Below are 18,281 nucleotides of genomic sequence, written 5' to 3'. Positions count from 1 at the left end.
TCTTCCCACTCTTCCGAGTCTTCCGACTCTTCTCGGTCTTCTGATGATATTACTTCGGAGGACTCCTCTGATACCACCGAGGAAGACTCGGACGATGATGACTGGGGCGACGAAACCTTGAGCGACGAAGATTCGGACGATGAAGACATGCCTGTCATCTCTGAGACACGCAGGGAATTTCGACGGACAATCACGCGACAGCTGTCAAGCATTGTACGGTTGGAAGAAGAGATCAGGCAATTGAGATCCTCGCGATAATGATCTCAAACGGCAAAGACTCCTCTGGATCCTCTTGCGTCTTCTGCTCCCTTTAACGTTCTCGCATTGCCCGAAGTTTCTAGTGATGACTCTGACGAGGCATATTCTGGTCATGCGTATTCTCGATATCTGTTCAATACACGCGATCCTCGTCCCTGACTTGGAATATAATCAGAATTGTGTACGCGTTCAGGTCGGTATGCACCATCTTCTGACAACACCGGGATGATATTGACGCGTTGGCAGACAGTCGTTTGATGTGGATATACCATTTCTCTCGTTGTGGTTAGCAACTCTGCTCTGCTCGTTGTGTCTATCTCGTTTGTACATCATGGTATTTTGGCCTTGATGTCTCTGACTTCCATGCATGTTCGGATCGGAGGATAGGTTGCGAGGTTGCATACTTGACAAGATGGTCATCGTTCACAGCTGTTAGTCTGAGTATACGGGGGTTCTTTCGTTCTGTTTTGTGTATCGACTAGTATCTCATTCAATTTTCCTCAGATCGACACTTCAAGATTGATGCTCTGGTTTCCTCTCTTGTGCCAAATCTCGTAATACAACACAACAGCACAAGTCACAATATACATTGCTCACACACGAAGCCAAAAAGCACACTAGTCAGAGCTTCGATAAGAACAAGATTCTCCTCTGCATACTCTTTGTCTAACTACCCAAATCAACATCCTCGTCACTCCACTTGGCATCCTCATACAAATCCTTCCTGCCCCCCTTCGGATCCAATTTTTGGAAAAAATCTGGAGGCACAGTAGGGGTATATCTTCTTTCCCTTTCTCTGTTCACGCCGCCGAAGCCTGCGCCGTAGGTTACTAGCATATCCGTTGATGTGGGTAGGTGGAAAGGAAGCAGCAAAGCGGGATCGACGAGGTTGCCTTCTGGTGAATCGTCTTCGTCTTTGCGGAGGATGGGTGGTGCAGGCGGTGGGGGTTTGGCGTCTTTTGCGTATGTCGCTGGTGTTGTAGAGGTAGCAGAGGGAGGGGGAGGTGGTGCAGAGGCTTCTTCTAGAGCTTTGTGGGCGAGTTGCCTTTTGCTCTCTTCCACATGTTTGAGCGCCGCTTTGGGGAGAATCTTCTCGCCAACCTCTGCACGATAGTATTTTACCGCATGCAACAACTGTTTCGTCGTCAACGCCGGTAATTGCTGCAACGTGGTATCCAGTGCTTCATCATCCTGTCCCAGTGACGAAAAACACTGAAGCCATTGCAGCAATTGAACCACTGGTGCCAAATGCTTGCGTGCAGCTTCGATGATGTTCTCGCCTGTGGCGTTTAGAGAGCCGTTCTCAAAGTGTTCGGGGGCGCGGTTGTTCGTGCGTGCCCAGTCTTCGAGTTGGGAAATGTTCATGCGGATTTGCATTGCTTTTGTGCGGGCGAGGTAGCGTTTATTGGACATGATGCGGTTGAAGATTTCTGCACTGAGCCAGTATAGCAACTGCGACATGATTTGCGTGGTGATGACCGAGTGCACATCGTAGAGATCCAGCACAAATAACGTCGAAGAAAGCAAGGAAGTGATATTCCTCGGAGACACTTGGGCCCGTCGTTTCGGCGAGGGAGGTCTGAAACGTTTTTCTAGCGGTTCAGGCGCTTTCACTTTTGGTTTCGACCGCAAGAATTTCCATTCGTTTTGAAATGCAATGTCTTCGAATCCAGGGATTGTTTCGTGGTCAAGCATGGCTTCGTCTAGGACTTTGTCCATTCGTCTTTCGGCGTCGCGGATGATCAGGACGTAGATCTCGTGGATCAGCTCTGCCATTTTGGCTTGGAATGTCGAGGTCACTTCGGCGAGTCCGGGATCCTTCTTTAGGTAGTACAATAAGAGGGTTGTGTTGGACATCCAGAAAGCGAGCATAGTCATGTCCCACTGGTGCTTTTCTACGACTGCGTAGATTTTGTCTTGAGCTGCATTCAACCACTCGGTCAACAATTCTTGGCTGGAGTGGTAATGTGCATATCGTGCTCCGAGGAATATAATGTTGGCGGGTATAGGTTTTTGGGATGCTGATCGCTGGGGAGTCATCTCGGTGACAACAATGTTGAGGATGCGATCCGAGTCGTTCTCCTGGAAGACAAACATTTGGTCGTTGAGGCACCTGTCCCAGACAAATTCCTGCGAGTCCTCAAACTCATCCGCGGATTCCGGTTGCTCGTCCAAACCAAGATTACCCAGATCGACTTCAAGGTTCATAGCACTTTCCATCATCATGCGTCGCTTCATCTCATTCTCGGCCATCTCTTCCTCGAAGCGGTCCTGGGAGAAGCCGGCATTGTAGAAATCGTCTGTCACACCAGCAGTCCCGATTTGGTAGCCACTGTCGTTGAGGTACTCTGACATGTCGCTGTTTGGAGCAACAAAATCGAGAGCGGTCCTTCCAGTAGACGATTGAATTTCGGTTGAGGCGCCGTGATCCAACAGGATTTTGGCAATGTCCTTGTGACGGTTGGTCATGGCCCACATGAGAGCACTCCATTGATTCTTATCTTGCTTGTCGACCTCTGCGCCAGCATCCAATAGAGACATGACGACATCTTTGTGACCGAAGCAACTTGCGTAGACCAGCGGAGGAGTACCTTCAGAATCCACAGCATTCACGTCGATGTATACGGCGGGGCTTCCTCTGACCAAACGCTTGACGCGGCCAAGGTCACCATTGCTGGCAGCCATGAAGAGGAAGTCTTGTAGCATCTGTCTCTTTTCGGGGTCGGAAAGGTTCTTGTCGTTCACGAGGTTTTCTTCTGTGCTCTCGATATCGTTGTCGTCGTCGTTGCTGCGGACCTGGGTTGCCAACATGTGGGCCAGCCGACTGTCGTGCTCAGCCAGGTCGTGTTCCGAGGGATCGTAATTGTCGGGTTCGTTTAGGGAGAGGTTGAAATTGTTCGAGTGAGCGATGGTGGGAGCGGTGAGAAACTGGGACTGGCCTGTCGGATTTGATGGTCAGGCAGGGGGCATGGTGGTACAAGTCAGGCAGCTGCATACCTTGCCAGGCATCGTAGTACTCGGTCTCGACATTGCCGTAACCAGAGAAAGCCTTGCGGTCATCGAGAGAGCGCGGCAGGTCGGCGGGCAGTTCGCGCGGCTTGGGTTGCTCATCGAAGCCTTGATCCTCATCATGGTCGTGGTGGTCCGGGTGGTCTTCCATGGCGCTTCTTGTCTACGAGTACAGGGGATTATCGGCAGCGATGGATCGAGGGTGGGAGTCGTTCATTGCACAATCATGTAGCCGGTCGTGTCACAGAGTATGATCAATACGCAAAGGTGGGCGACGGCGACATTGCGCGACAGATTGATTGCAGACGTTGAAGGATAAACATGAGGCAGGCACCATCATCTCCCACATGTCCCCTCCGGTTGCGACTCGTCCGTGCGGAAGCTGCCCATCGAGTCGCTCAGTCTCAAGACAAGCAATTAACTTCCACATCTCGCAATCACTTCTTTTCGGCTTGACTGTCTAAATCGATTCTTCGACTTGCTACTCTATATGCTGCTCATGTGTACACCGAGCCGACAAAGAATCATATCTTCCTGCCAGAGACATGTCCGTGGTTCCCCGCCACGACAGCCTGCAGTTCCGACGCACGTCACAATGCCGTGGGGCAGCGATACACGATAGCTGACCCTCTCCGATCCTCTATCCTCAATTGTTAAGCAGCTATCCGTATAAACTCCCGCCTTCTCCTTTGCCGTCTTGTCGCGTCTCCATTTCATACAGTGTTACTGCCCATATGACCACTTGATCCCCGCCACACCTCACTCTGTATCGAGAGTCGACATTCACCAAACTCCCGAGTGTATACCCATCACATCTGCACATCATGGCCTCGGAAAAGAGAAGCGAGCGCGGCATTCGTATCGCCATTGATCGTGGTGGCACTGTGAGTTTCTCGCTAGGCACCCTTCCCAATCCACCTTACTTACTAAAGTCCAGTTCACCGACTGTGTCGGCAACCCCGGCACAGGCAACATGAAAGACGATGTCGTTATCAAACTTCTCTCTGTAGACCCCCAAAATTACGATGATGCCCCTCTGGAAGGCATTCGCCGTCTCCTTTCTAAGTTCACTGGCAAAGATATCCCCCGAGGCGAGCCGTTAGACACGACCAAAATCGAAAGCATTAGGATGGGCACAACCGTAGCAACAAACGCTTTGCTGGAGAGAAAAGGCGAAGATATCGCCATGGTCGTTACCAAAGGCTTCAAGGACTGCCTAGAGATCGGCAATCAAAGCAGACCAAACATCTTTGATCTGGCAATAAAGAAGCCCGAGGTCCTCTACAAGACTGTCGTTGAGATTGAAGAGAGAGTCACTCTGGAAGACTACGCCGAGGACCCTACAAGGAACCACACAGAAGCAAAGGCTATCGAAGAGGCTGGCGAGAATGCCGAGCTTGTTACCGGCTTGTCAGGCGAAGCTGTTCGCATTCTCAGGAGACCCGACCATGATCAAATACGCAAGCAACTGCAGGATGTATACAATTCTGGTCTCAAGAGTATCGCAGTTTGTCTCATGCATGGCTACACTTTCCCGAACCATGAAGCCTTAGTTGGCAAGATTGCAAAGGAGATTGGCTTCGAGCACGTCAGTCTGAGTCACGAGCTGATGCCCATGATCAAGCTTGTCCCTCGCGCTACTTCCGCTTGTGCAGATGCCTATCTTACTCCTGCCATCCGTAAGTACATCGACGGCTTCCAAAAAGGTTTCGAAGGCGGACTGGGCACTGCCAGTGTCAAGAACGAGGAAGGCGCAAGAGGAGCGCGATGTGAATTCATGCAATCAGATGGAGGTTTAGTTGATGTAGACTCCTTCTCGGGACTGCGCGCTATTTTGAGCGGACCTGCTGGCGGTGTGGTTGGATATGCCTTGACCTCATACGACCCAAAGACGAAAACGCCCGTCATTGGCTTTGACATGGGTGGAACCAGCACTGATGTATCAAGATACGGCGAAGGACGATATGAACACGTCTTTGAGACCACGACCGCTGGTGTCACCATCCAATCTCCTCAGCTCGATATCAACACAGTCGCTGCTGGTGGAGGCTCACGACTGTTCTTTAGGAATGGTCTATTCGTTGTCGGACCAGAATCAGCAAGTGCACACCCTGGGCCTGCATGTTACAGAAAAGACGGACCACTCACAATTACCGACGCGAATTTGTTCCTTGGACGCCTTCTACCTGACTTCTTCCCCAAGATTTTCGGCAAGAACGAAGACGAAGGATTGGACCCTGATGCCAGCAAGAAGCTTTTCGAAGAACTAACAAAGAAGATCAACCAAGAAGTCAAGGACAAGAACATGTCCGCCGATGAAGTCGCCTATGGTTTCATCAAAATTGCCAATGAGACCATGACAAGACCCATTCGCAGTCTGACTGAAGCAAGAGGTCATGATACTTCGAAGCATAGACTCGCAACATTTGGTGGTGCCGGCGGCCAGCACGCAGTCGCCATCGCTGAAGCTCTAGGAATCAGTCAAATTCTCGTCCACAGATACTCCTCGGTTCTCTCAGCTTACGGCATGGCACTTGCTGATGTCGTCGACGAACGGCAAGAGCCTGACTCCAAGGTCTATTCTGACGACGGTGATACTCGCAAGTACTTCCAGAACAAGATGGAGGAGCTCAAGAAAAAGTCAAAGGTCACTTTGAAGGACCAAGGCTTCGAAGAAGACCATGTACATTTCGAAGAGTACCTCAACATGAGGTATCGAGGAACCGAATCAGCATTGATGATCATCAAGCCGAGCAAGGAAGATGCTGAGAAGAAATTCGACGGCGACGACTGGGCTTTCGGCAAAGCCTTCGTCGAGCAGCATGAGCAAGAGTTTGGCTTCACTTTGCCCGACAGAGATATCATCGTCGACGACGTCAGAGCTCGCGGTATTGGCAAGACTTTCGAAGGCCTAGAAAAGACCGTCGACCAACAGCTGCAAGAAGTCAAGCCAAAAGATGTTGAGAAAGACGAGAAGGTCTACGGAAAATCGCAGGTGTACTTCGAGGGTGGCCGACAGGAGACTTCTATCTACAAGCTCGAGGATCTTGAACTTGGCGACCGTATCCAAGGACCTGCAATCATTGCTGACGGCACTCAGACTATTGTCGTCACGCCGGGCGCTTCTGCTCTGATCATCGACACACACGTTGTCATCAATATTGGCGAGAGCGATGGTTCTGAGAAGAAGCTCGACACCGAGACCGTTGATCCCATCATGCTCAGTATCTTTGCTCATCGTTTCATGGCTATTGCAGAGCAGATGGGTCGTGCGCTACAGAAGACTAGTGTCAGCACCAACGTCAAGGAGCGACTGGATTATTCTTGTGCTCTCTTCGACTCGACAGGTGGTCTTGTCGCCAACGCTCCTCATCTTCCTGTGCATCTGGGCTCCATGTCTACGTGTGTTCAGAAGCAGGCAAAGATTTGGGAGGGCAAGCTCAAACGAGGTGACGTTCTGGTTTCGAACCATCCCATGTACGGTGGCACACATTTGCCTGACATCACGGTCATCACGCCAGCATTCAGTGGCGATAAAATCGTGTTCTATGTCGCTTCCCGTGCCCATCACGCAGATATCGGAGGTATCCTTCCTGGATCCATGCCCCCTCACTCTCGAGAACTCTTCCAGGAAGGAGCATCAATCAAGACAGAGAAGCTGGTCTCGGAGGGCAGGTTTAACGAGAAGCGAATCACCGAGCTTCTCCTCGATGAACCAGCACAGTATCCCGGATGCAGTGGTACGCGTTGCCTGGCTGACAATATCTCCGACTTGAAGGCTCAAGTCGCTGCTAACCAGAAGGGCATCAACTTGATCAACACACTCATCGACGACTACACCGAGAATGTCGTGCAGTTCTATATGACAAGCATTCAGCAAAATGCCGAAAACAGTGTTCGTGCGTTACTCAAGGACGTCAGCAAGCGCTTCGAGGGTCAAGACTTGTCAGCTGTTGATTACATGGATGATGGCAGTCCTATCAAGTTGAATGTCCAGATTGATGCAGAAAAGGGCGAGGCCGTATTTGACTTCACAGGCACAGGGCCAGAGGTAAGATCAAGCAGCTTCGTCCATCGCCTTGTCACTAACAACATCGACAGGTCTACGGAAATACGAACGCACCCGAAGCCGTGACGTACAGCGCCATCATCTACTGTCTCCGCTGTCTCATCAGCGAAGACATACCCCTCAACCAAGGATGTCTGACCCCCATCCACGTCAAGATCCCCAAGAAATCATTCTTGTCACCTTCAGCCACTGCAGCCGTGGTGGGCGGAAACGTGTTGACTAGTCAGAGAGTCACAGATGTAGTCTTGAAGGCATTCCAAGCTTGCGCTGCTTCTCAAGGCGATTGCAACAACCTGACCTTTGGCTTCGGCGGCAACGCAGATGGCAAAGAACACGTCAAAGGCTTTGGTTACTACGAAACCATTGCTGGAGGATCAGGCGCTGGACCCACTTGGGATGGCACCAACGGCGTGCATACACACATGACAAACACACGCATCACAGACAGTGAAGTCTTTGAGCGACGATACCCAGTCATTCTACGCGAGTTCAGCTTACGCGCCGGCTCAGGAGGTAAAGGCCAACACAACGGCGGCGACGGCGTTGTCCGTGACATCGAGTTCAGAATCCCTGTCCAAGTCTCCATCCTCAGCGAACGTCGTGTGTACCACCCTTACGGTCTTGCTGGTGGTAAAGACGCGGAATGCGGTAAGAATCTGTGGGTGCGCAATGTAGTCAAGGCACCTGAACAAAAGGATTCAGTGGAGGAGGAGCAGGAGGTCAGGTATATCAACCTCGGAGGCAAGAATACCGCGGCATTCCAGCCTGGCGAGAGGATTATTATCAATACGCCGGGTGGCGGTGGTTGGGGACCTGTTGGTCAGGAGAGCAAGGCAAAAACTTTGTGGAGCGATCCAAAGAGTCATTGGAAGGGTGGAAGTGTTGCTTCTAGGCAGGCTGAGGGCGAAGCTAGTGCTTAGGTACAAGTAGCCGTCGATTCGTATAGTGATTGATAAGGGAGACACGATGCAGTCGTCCGTGTCACCTCGGCTACCACTTGTACCACAAATCTTCAAGTTCTAATATCTTTGCCTCTCAAAAGCTCCTCGAAAACCCAAACCCCCTACTACCACCCTCTATTGGCAGTGCTCAATGCTAGTCGCCGATTGCCATCCTCGAGCATTGGTATAGGAAGTTTCGCTCGATTTTTGCATCAATCAGCGAAGCTTCTGCACGCGTGATTGACACGACGCTGTCCGTTTCTGCATTGAGGACAGTGATAAGCCAGCTTCAATGCACCTCCTGCCCACAAGGATAACTTAGACTTGGTAGCTGAAGAAGTCACAATGACTTTGACACTGGCTGGGCAAAGACATGAACGTTAAACAAAGACGAGCCAAAGAATGCTCAGATGGTGCACGTCAGATATGGTTGGAAAGATCGTAAAGAGCATCGTGTGATTGTGATAAGAGTATGCCGCGATTTTTGCGACTGACATTGATGGATATCTCTAAACGTCCAAAAAGATAAGAAACATAACGGACATGAGAAACGCCTTTACATGCTATCAACGCCGTGAGGAAAACATCCCGTAACCCATTTTGTGTGGATCAACCTGTTCCAAGGAAGTCGACCATGCCAGGAAACACGTAATCAAGAACCTATACAAGAGCTTTACTCGGCATCTTGCATGTTCATCTCCTCGAATTCGTCGAGCAGTTGGTCCATAGGGATTTGAGGACCCTCCTCATCGTCATCATCATCGGTCTCCATCTCCATCTCGTTGGCGGCTTCTTGCTGTGCCTTGTAGACTTGCATTGTGTGGCGAAGTTCCTCATCTTCCTCAACATCACGCAGGAAGAGCTCAAAGTCGCGCTCGAGGCGCTCCTGGTCCTGCTTGCGGGGCAGCATCTCGCTCTCTTCCTTGGCCATACGCTTGAGCTTCCAGTTTCTCTTCTGGCCGGCGGCCTTCTTGCGGCGAGGGTAGTGCTTCTTGACCAGAATCACATCGGGAATTGCAGACTTGTATGTCTTGCTGCTCTCGATCTCTTCGTATTCGTTGTTGTTGAATTGGGTTCCTGCGAGGAGGTATCCCATGACGCTGTCACCAGGGTTCAAGAGAGCACCAAGGTGAGTACGGCAGAAGTATGTGGTATCGTTCACACCGAGGTCAGCGGCACGGGCAACGGTGCAGTCGGCAAGAACCATACGTCCTTTTGTGGGTCCGGTGATTTCAATGTCCATGACAATGAACTCAACAAGCTGAGGGATATCTGCGATTGGGGTGAAAGGAGCACGCCAGTAAATGGGTGTGGCGACTTCGGCGGTTTGAAGAGTGTTGGGGTCGAGCAGGTTGACGGCGGTACCGACACGGTAGCAGAGGGCGAGAGGGAACATGTTTCCGATCTGCTTGGCGAGCTTGATGGGAAGAGCGACCAGGTCATCCTTGCAAATGGGCACAATCTCGCAAGAGAAGGCGAACTTGTACGTCTTTTCGGAAGTGTGGACATTCATCGAGATCAGCTCTTGCGACTTCTTGCTCTTCATGGGCACAACACTGCTGAGGAAATCGACAAACTTCTCGGCATGATTTCTCGCAGAGAAGAAGAAATCGATACCATCGTGAATTTCCTTGATGTTGATTGCATCACGATGGGCGCCATGCTTGAGGATAAGTTGCTCGAGGTAGAGGAAAGTACGCTTGTGGGTGACCTTTTGGCGGACCTGGACGACGGCGCGCCATGTGTTGTGTGTGAAACTCTTTTGACAATCGGGGCATTGCTGGTTGGCCTGGACGAACTCGACTTCGAATGTCTGCTGCAGAATGGTGCCTTGGAAAGCTTCTTGTTGGATAGTGATTTTCAACTTGATACGACGAGAGTGAGGTTCGGTCCAGATGAAGGAGGCGTCGATGATGCGGACTTTGTTCAGACCGCGCAGTTTGCGAAGACAGAGGGCGAGGAGTTCACGCGATTCGGGCTGGGCAACGAGCCACTGGTTGGGTGGTGACAACCAACGATCGCAATCTCTGCACTGGTGGAGAGTTCCTTCTCTTTGAATGCCTTGGGATACGTCGATGGTGAGCTTGATACAATCGTAACAGAGAGCGCCGGCTGCGACGGTGCCGTCGATGGGAGCACCGCAGTTACAACAGAGGATGCTGGTACTTGTGAGTACAGGTAGGAAACAGGCAAGGTAGAAGGCCAACTCACGTCGCGTTGGTCACCTCGCGCTGGGCAGCAGGTGCCATCGACACCGAGTCGAGGTCCATCGACATGACGATGTGCTGATAAGAGTGAAAACTGGTTTGAGCTGGGTGAATCTACGCCGCCGAGTTGACGAGTGGCGCAAATGAGCACTTCGGTAGAGTGCCTGAGGAGTGGTTTGAGGCGACAAAGGGCCAAAAGGCGAACGTGGACGGCAAGAAAGATTGAGTCTTGTCACACAAATTATTCTCGAAGGAACGACTTTCTCTTCAGTCAGCAGATGCGCCACCGGCGAAAATCACAGGGCTCACCCCGCTTTGATTGATAAGATAACACATTGTCTCGTATTCGTACTTACACACAACGGCGTCATCATCGACCTCGACTATAAAGAGGAGACCCGATCCCGACAGAGCTTACGTACTGCAACAAGGAGACCAATTCCTTCCAATCCTAGAAGCTCTACACTTTCTCACAAACAACGATCCAATTCCACTACCGCCAAGATGCCTGACTACGCTCTCCTTGCCATTCCAGCCTTCACCTTCCTGGCTGTGGTTCCTCACGCGTAAGTAGCAGTCAATTGACTTGATACCCAACAGCTAAACCTTCCAGCTACGCACTCTCGACCGTCAAGAAGCACACTCAATGGTCGAATGCCAACGGTAGAGGCGAGAGCAACATTCAGCACGTGAAGAAGACCCTGCCTCCTGCCGTCTTTGCAACCTACGAACGTGCCGAAGCTGCACACAAGAACAGCATGGAGAGTTTGCCCTTGTTCATCGCTGCAACTCTGTCTGGTGTCTTTGCCGAGAAGCTCACAAGGACCGATGTTGGCAATGCTCAGTTCGCTGCCATATTCTTGGGCATCCGAATTCTTTACACTCTTCTCTACGTAAGTGAAATGTCATCTCCATCGTGAGTTGCATCGAATGCTTATTTTGGTACTCAGATCAACACCTCGTCAGAACAAGCCAGTCACGCTCGTTCCATGACTTGGACTGCAGGTTTGGCTTTGTGCTTCTACCAGATCTACAAGGCAGCCGTCGCTCTTGCCTAAAGCTGTCTCTCTCTAGCAAGCAGACTTGTTGATACAAAAATATAATGACATGGATATTTACATCTTCTATCGTATTCCCATTGGTATTGTGTTGTACATGATTTCCCAACAACCATACACGCCCAGCCGTTTCCAAAAGCAATGCATCAATCGCTTGATGTCTTTTTGCCCGATTTCCTGTAAAACGCCGAATCCCAGTGCAATGATCTTCTGCTTGTATATACAGTCCGTACCTCCTTAGTTCCTTGCTAACTCCATTGGTGAATCCAGCCAATCTTCGTCATCGGCATCCTCGAGATTCCGATCAGGGACTGCGTCGAAGGATGAATCCAGCCATCCTTCGTCATCCTCAACATGAGAGAATACGTCCGCTGGTAAATACCTGACAAGGGGGCGTACCGACGGTGTGTGGCTGAAAACAGGAGGTTCCGGGATCGCCGAAACCTCCTCATCCATTCTCTCGGATCCTTTGATTTGAATCCTCTCAAGCTCCGCACGTGTGACGTCCTGAATATACCGTTGTATGTGAGAATCGGGTTCTTCCATCTGAGGTATTGGTGATGACCCTGCAAGCATCTCTACTCTGAACATCTTCAACAGTGTTCTATGCTCGTACTTGGCAGCGCGTGCTTCGCGCAAGATCTCATCGAAGCGCACCATGTCGTCGCAAGCACTGCATAGACGCAACATAGCCGTGTAAGTTCGAGCGAACAACTTCTCTGGTTTGCCCTTGACTCTACTGTCCTCTTGCAGCTTTTTGATTGCATCCCATACCTGGCATCCGCCTTTGTAGTCTGCGTTCCGCGCTCGATTGTCGAGTAAAGGAGTCAGGCCACGAATTGATAAACCCCATCCATCTGCGACCATGTCCCTCCAAACTCGGAGGGCGGCTTCGAAACCGACAAAGCGCAAGACACCTTGTATAATCATCTCAAAGACTTCCGGTGAGTGGTGTGGCTTCTGAACAATCTTACTGGTCTCTTTCAAGACTAGACGAGAACGACCGGAATCACTGATGTTGGTAGTTGACTTTGCAAGCATCAGACCCTTTCCCAGACCGCGTATGTTATCAACAAAGCGGGCGAATTTGGCAGGCGAGCCGATCATGATGGTGTATCTGAGTGTTTCCCTGATTGTGGTCTCGTTCTGCCGAACATTTGCATTGCGAATTGCATGCAACAGAGGGCCGACCAGATAGAGATTGTCACTTCTTAAGAAGTAGCAAAGCAGGGTATTCCAGCAGTCCAAGCTAGGGGGTGCTGGAGAGATGTAGAGGTTGTAAGCAATCTTTGCTACAAGATCCTTGTAGGCCAGTCCCCCTGATTTTTGCGTCTCAAATAGCTGACCTAGAGCATTGTTCAAGTCTTGGCTAGTTTGGTGAAAATTACCAAACTCGTCCTGTCCAAAATTGACACCGTATTTGTGCTGACGCGGAAAGCTGTCAGGGTGTGCATCGGCATCAGAATCTGGAAACGTAGTGGCCGCCAGATGCTGGTCGTTTGTGTAGAGCAAGAGAGCCTTGAGGTGGGAAGTAGGAGCGCCAAAGAAGTCTCGACATGACTCCGGTACGACAGCGTCTATATCCTTGCGGGAGTCGAGGTCATCCAGGTGTAGGAGCATACGCAGAATAAGTTTGTCGACAGCAAATTCGGTTGTGCGCAGCTTCTTGGTAGAATAGCGGGAGGCGAGGGCTCTCTCGCGATGCCAGGTTCGGGCGTAGATAGAATTGGGAGCAACGAAATTTCGATTTAGGTGAGAGCCAGTGTTCGCAGGCCACATGGCGCCATCCTCGAATGCTTCTTGTTGCCGGTCCTCGAGAATGGCTTGCTGAGGGTCGTTGAAGAGGGGTTTCCACAGCACAGTCTCCTCTTTCTCTTGTTCATCCTGCACATGTTCATCCTTCTCTTGCTTAGGCTGTGTGAAGTCCTGAGTAGTGGAACCCTTGTCCAGTTCAGAATCGTGCAGATCGTGTTTAATGTCGGCGATGGCGCGGTCCCATTGTTCCCGTCTCTTTTGCTTGAAGCCAGCATCCGTGGTAGCGGCGGCGGCGAAGATGCCCGAGTATACAAAGGTCGAGGATAGAGCCCACCTCACTGGCCGTCTGGCGGCAGCACTGGTGGTCCGTCTAGCAACAATGCTGGCACCGGCTGTGACACATGACGGGCAATGGCAGCTAAGTCCGGTCTGCGCTATCCGAGACCCAATTGTTTGCATCATCTATCGCTGCTGCATCCCGTTCCCCTTCCACCGAGTCCTTGGAATCGCAAAGGAAGGGTTGTTGTTGTGCCGTGTCTGGTCATTGATCGCCGGTATTTTTTGGGCCGACTCCACGCTCGGCCTTGGCGTGTTCTCGTTACTCTCTTGCTTGTTGCATGCAACTGTGAGCATTTCCAAACTACAACCTTTCTCCATTCGACATAATCACATCGAATCATGTTGGCACTTTTCTTGACCGCCGAGCTCAACGGGTAGGTCATGTAGCTGCGGGCATCGATCATAAGTATGCATATGCCAACACTTTTCAAAACAGTGTAACCGATCTCGCCCCCATCGACACCGAAGACAGCCCTTTCTACTACACCTTCAAGGTGCAATGCACTTCATGTCGTGAGGTCCATCCCAACTGGGTCAGCGTGAGCAGATTCGTAGGTTCCTTCACCGTCGTTCCATTCTTTCTTTCACCGCCAACATCTCATCTAGGAACAAAATGAGATGTCCGGCAGCAGGGGTGAGGCCAACTTTGTCTGGAAGTGCAAGAACTGCAAGGTTTGTCTATATTCTCTCTCCTAGTGAAACTGGCAGATTAATCTATACTCAAACAGAGAGAACACTCTGCATCCATCAAGGAAGCACCCAAAGCCTACACCCACAGCGATACCCCCAAGGCCCAAAAGATCATCGAATTCGACTGCAGAGGCCTTGAGTTCGTCGAATTCAAACCCGATGGCGAGTGGAAGGCCATTGGCGTCGAATCAAACACAAAGTTCGATGCCATTGATTTGACAGAAGGCGATTGGTACGACTACGACGAAAAGGCCAGCGAGGAAGTCAGTATTCAGGGCCAGAAATGGGAGATCAAGCGCGCATAAACATCATGCTGCATCATGTTGGGATTTTGGCAAGGATAATCATTGTTTGGAAGTGGTCAAGCGGCATCTCGGGCAACCATCTGGGTTACTGAATGCTTCCTTTGGAGAGCGACGAATCGTTCAATAATAGGTCTTTTGAAGAGTATGTCGTGAGGACCAATGGAATACACAGGCAGAATGAAGCACGTCTTTCGCATAACCATGCCGAGCGCATTCCTCGTGAAGTGCCAAGAAACTGGTCTGCGTGGAGGGTTTTGCGCGGAAAGTAGGTAGCTTTGGCCGATTGCCTGCACGTCACCAAGTCGCTCTCGGCTTCCATCTTGAATTTCCTCATTACTAAGTTGCCTGAGCGTAATACCATCTCGACATAGATTCTTCATCGGAAATCAAACATTGCTCTAGACGCTGAAAAGGTTCGGAGACAGTCGGCATGTCTTACCTGGACGCCGCTCAATCGAGCGAAGTCTCTCAGGCGTATCGAAACCTCGGCTTGATCCCAATCAGTTCACAATATCATTCAGGCGCTAGAGCATTCGCAAAACATCGACGCAAGATCGCCATCCAGGATGAAAAACTGGCACTCGCCCGAGAAGAGATGACCGAAGATCCAAGACTAAACACAGAAGAGCCCTTTCCCTTCCTAGATCTACCAACAGAGATCAGAGTACGGGTATATCAGTACGCTCTAGTAAGAGAACGGAGAATGCATCTGGAAGTCACGCGAACACCAGCTCTAGCTTGTGTAAATAGGCAAATCAGGCAAGAATGTCTCCCAACCTTCTTACGTGTGAACAGCTTTCAAGCTTCATACACAAGAGGCCTAGACAAGACTTATGGCCTGAGTTTCGCAGACGAGACACTCGCATGGTTGGGAACACTGCCTTTCACGGCGGGGATGTTCAAAGACATCAGAGTCACGTTTCAAGGAGACCTCGGACAAGGCGGTCACAGGTCAATCGTGTTCCAGATCATCGCCACAGCCAAGGAAACCTGGGTTAATCATTTCGATCGCTGGTGTCCATTCTGTATAGATGGCTACCATGGCTCTTACTATCACCTTCCTCACCCAAATTACGATCATCCTTGTCTCAAAACCAACCCGCTCAAACTTAAAGGCATGCACGATGAATTCGTAGCTGCTGTAGAGCGCACCTACTTTAAGTTCTCAGATACATGGGGTAGAGGCGGTCTTTCCATCTCCGAAGTCATCGATCTGGCAAAAGCGGCCGATGAGATCAAACAGAATCCGGATGTGTTCATACCATTCTGCTTTTCAATTCAAAAGTTGATTGAGCATACGGATAAGATCGAGAAGTGGGCGGGTGTGTACAGTGATTATTTGGCGTCGCAGAGGGCGCAAGAGGCTTTGTTGGAGGACGATGGAGCCGAGCAAGAGGACCATTCGAATCAATGGACTTTGGACGAGTGAGTGGTTTCATATTGGAAGTGGAGGAACATGAATATCTATGATGCAGTGGAACATGCCCGGAACGTCCGATCCGATACGCTGGATATGTTGCACAACAGGCTTCCTCTTTATACCATTGGCTTGTGTCAGGAATCCTCTCTCCTTGTCCAGTCCTTCGACAATGGCCTCGAATTCCAATCTGGTTTTGTTGGCCTTGAAGATCACCTCTTCCATGCGATACGTCTCTTGTACATGGATCCATCCTCCAAGTCTCGGATCCAGAATCGCTACAGCTGTCTCGCAGAACTCGCGAGATGTGGGAAGAGCTCCGCAGTTCACATGTCTGACCGGAGGCAGCGAGTCTTTCAAGCCTCGGACTCTGACCAGAGCATTATTGCCAGACTCGCAGAACGCCATCACTCTGGTCTTCGAATGCATTTTGACACTCTTGCTGTCTCCAGAATAGACGCGGATGTGCCACCCGTTCTTTATCGCACCTCTTCTCAAGCCTTCGATGCTCCATGGATTCGCATCCCAGCAAAGAACCTTGTGGACCCCAGCTGCTGCGTGGCTGAACGCGAAGGATCCGGCACCTGACGCTAGGTCCACTGCTGTACATGCTTTAGGAGTGTTTTGAGCAACCACTGCTGATCTTACGCTAGCCATGTGTGAAATCCTGACATTTTCTGCGGTGTTGTGGTGGTGAACATCGGCATAGCGAGGTGCCCAGTATTGTACAATGCCGTTCTGCTTTGTGCTAACCCAGACGGCACTGTCAAGATCGTCCTGAGTGGGTCGCTCTCTTCTAGAAATGGTTGTTGCAGAGTTCGCAGGCAGAGACGAAGCAGCATTCGAGCGGCGCAAGGGCTTGGTGTCATCTTCTACCGCAACGCCAGAGACGCCGCTGTCATGGCGAGGAAGTTCGGGAGGCGGGTATGTGGTCGAGGGGTGACTCAGGCGTTGGTCACAGGTTGCCAGAAATATGCTTTCTGTTTCGTCGGACTCGAGATTGCTCAGAAGGTCACTCCATGATTCCATCTGGCGTAAGGGCTCTTGAGTATTGCTGCTGCACTGCAGCAACAGAATGCTGTAAAGGGTTGAGATATTGTAGGCCAAGGCTTCGACATTGGTTGTAGCAGTGTTAAGGAAAAGAGAAAGGAACAGCTAGAATGGAGAAGAGGATGTCACGAGCTTCTTCGTTAGAATCCCACTCAGTCCCTGAGTCGCGATCTCAAGGCCTAGGGATTGTCGGTGCTGGAGATCGGGCAAGGGTTTCGGGCAATGAGGTGACGATGATCTTCACGGCGCAAGTGCAATACATCTGCTGTTTTTCCTCTCGAATTCTGGGACGCGGGACGCCTTGACAACAATCCGTGGGCTGATCTTGCTTGGTGATTATAGGACCTACTGCTCTTAATCGCTTCACCCGGCAGCAGATAGCCGCCTTGGGGTTTGCGAATGCGCATATTACTATCATTCTTGGCAAGCATACTGTGGGATTCTCTACTGTTGTGGACGTTGAATTAGCCACCAGCGTCTATCAGGACCCTCAGTTCTAGTATGAAGGTAGGAGTCTCGTGCAACAGATACCCCCTTGTCATCAAACTCTACTGCTAAGGTTGCGACAAGTACGAAAGTTTCCACACACGTGGGTTTCTTTTTTCGCATGTGTCAAAAAGAAGGGTTGACAGAAGCTTCGATCAATGCCAAGGGTCCAGCGGATGTGTCTCCATCAAGCTTCCGAAGGCAAGTTTCCCGACTTAAGAACACGATGATGATATCAGATGAGTGGATGTTTGCTACCTAAGGCGAGACACCAGAAATAGTGACGAGAACAACGGCTCCGTCTACAAAGGGCTGAAAAGAAATCTCCTCGGGCTCTTTGAAAATCGGTCGATGAGATACAGCAATCACCAAATCACAGTTGGGATGCCTGACAGGAAGAAAATCCTAATGACTTTAAAACGTAGAGACCATGACTCTGACAGATGATTATTAATTCACACGTGTGCGTATCAGAGGAGGAAGCCCGGGGTTGTTCCTGGTCTAGAAAAGCATCACCATTGTAGGAACGTCTCTTTTAGCCGAAGAAATAGTGAGCTGACATGGAGGCTCAAATTACTTCTTAGAGAGCCAAAAGAAAAAAAAGCTTCAAAATCATCACTTTCTAGGACACGAGAATGCTTCAAGATATCAGATGCCTAGAAAGAAAATGCTCATACTATGCTTTTCAATCCCATGC

The 18,281-nt window shown here is 50.5% G+C and overlaps 7 protein-coding genes across 7 annotated transcripts; 3 read left to right on the top strand and 4 right to left on the bottom strand.

The window, feature by feature from the left end:
- Nucleotides 1-924: 924 nt before the first annotated feature.
- Nucleotides 925-3,418, bottom strand: M436DRAFT_64378 (ankyrin; the record flags this gene model as incomplete). The annotated part of the gene is made up of 2 exons (XM_013571240.1): nucleotides 925-3,197; nucleotides 3,256-3,418. 2 exons carry the CDS (start codon nucleotides 3,416-3,418, stop codon nucleotides 925-927), a joined length of 2,436 nt encoding a protein of 811 aa, XP_013426694.1.
- A 673-nt stretch (nucleotides 3,419-4,091) lies between these two features.
- Nucleotides 4,092-8,256, top strand: M436DRAFT_82475 (5-oxoprolinase; the record flags this gene model as incomplete). Its single annotated transcript, XM_013571327.1, has 3 exons — nucleotides 4,092-4,151; nucleotides 4,205-7,318; nucleotides 7,369-8,256. The coding sequence occupies 3 exons, from the start codon at nucleotides 4,092-4,094 to the stop codon at nucleotides 8,254-8,256; spliced, it is 4,062 nt and encodes a 1,353-aa protein (XP_013426781.1).
- Nucleotides 8,257-8,950: 694 nt separating this feature from the next.
- On the bottom strand, nucleotides 8,951-10,553 carry M436DRAFT_48289 (nonsense-mediated mRNA decay protein 3; the record flags this gene model as incomplete). The annotated part of the gene is made up of 2 exons (XM_013571108.1): nucleotides 8,951-10,436; nucleotides 10,489-10,553. 2 exons carry the CDS (start codon nucleotides 10,551-10,553, stop codon nucleotides 8,951-8,953), a joined length of 1,551 nt encoding a protein of 516 aa, XP_013426562.1.
- A 435-nt stretch (nucleotides 10,554-10,988) lies between these two features.
- M436DRAFT_64375 (uncharacterized protein) lies at nucleotides 10,989-11,542 on the top strand (the record flags this gene model as incomplete). Its single annotated transcript, XM_013571239.1, has 3 exons — nucleotides 10,989-11,050; nucleotides 11,098-11,377; nucleotides 11,435-11,542. 3 exons carry the CDS (start codon nucleotides 10,989-10,991, stop codon nucleotides 11,540-11,542), a joined length of 450 nt encoding a protein of 149 aa, XP_013426693.1.
- Nucleotides 11,543-11,779: 237 nt separating this feature from the next.
- On the bottom strand, nucleotides 11,780-13,756 carry M436DRAFT_73335 (uncharacterized protein; the record flags this gene model as incomplete). The annotated part of the gene is made up of 2 exons (XM_013571326.1): nucleotides 11,780-12,023; nucleotides 12,060-13,756. The coding sequence occupies 2 exons, from the start codon at nucleotides 13,754-13,756 to the stop codon at nucleotides 11,780-11,782; spliced, it is 1,941 nt and encodes a 646-aa protein (XP_013426780.1).
- Nucleotides 13,757-13,975: 219 nt separating this feature from the next.
- M436DRAFT_64373 (DUF866-domain-containing protein) lies at nucleotides 13,976-14,631 on the top strand (the record flags this gene model as incomplete). The annotated part of the gene is made up of 4 exons (XM_013571238.1): nucleotides 13,976-14,010; nucleotides 14,073-14,187; nucleotides 14,243-14,308; nucleotides 14,365-14,631. The coding sequence occupies 4 exons, from the start codon at nucleotides 13,976-13,978 to the stop codon at nucleotides 14,629-14,631; spliced, it is 483 nt and encodes a 160-aa protein (XP_013426692.1).
- A 1,435-nt stretch (nucleotides 14,632-16,066) lies between these two features.
- M436DRAFT_48154 (uncharacterized protein) lies at nucleotides 16,067-17,077 on the bottom strand (the record flags this gene model as incomplete). Its single annotated transcript, XM_013571086.1, has 1 exon — nucleotides 16,067-17,077. One exon carries the CDS (start codon nucleotides 17,075-17,077, stop codon nucleotides 16,067-16,069), a length of 1,011 nt encoding a protein of 336 aa, XP_013426540.1.
- Between the last annotated feature and the right edge of the window lie 1,204 nt (nucleotides 17,078-18,281).

This window comes from Aureobasidium namibiae (assembly GCF_000721765.1).
Source record: "Aureobasidium namibiae CBS 147.97 unplaced genomic scaffold scaffold_10, whole genome shotgun sequence".
Taxonomy (NCBI): Eukaryota; Fungi; Ascomycota; class Dothideomycetes; order Dothideales; family Saccotheciaceae; genus Aureobasidium; species Aureobasidium namibiae.
Note: the sequence above shows the minus strand (reverse complement) of the source record. Positions and strands in the feature narration are given on the sequence as shown.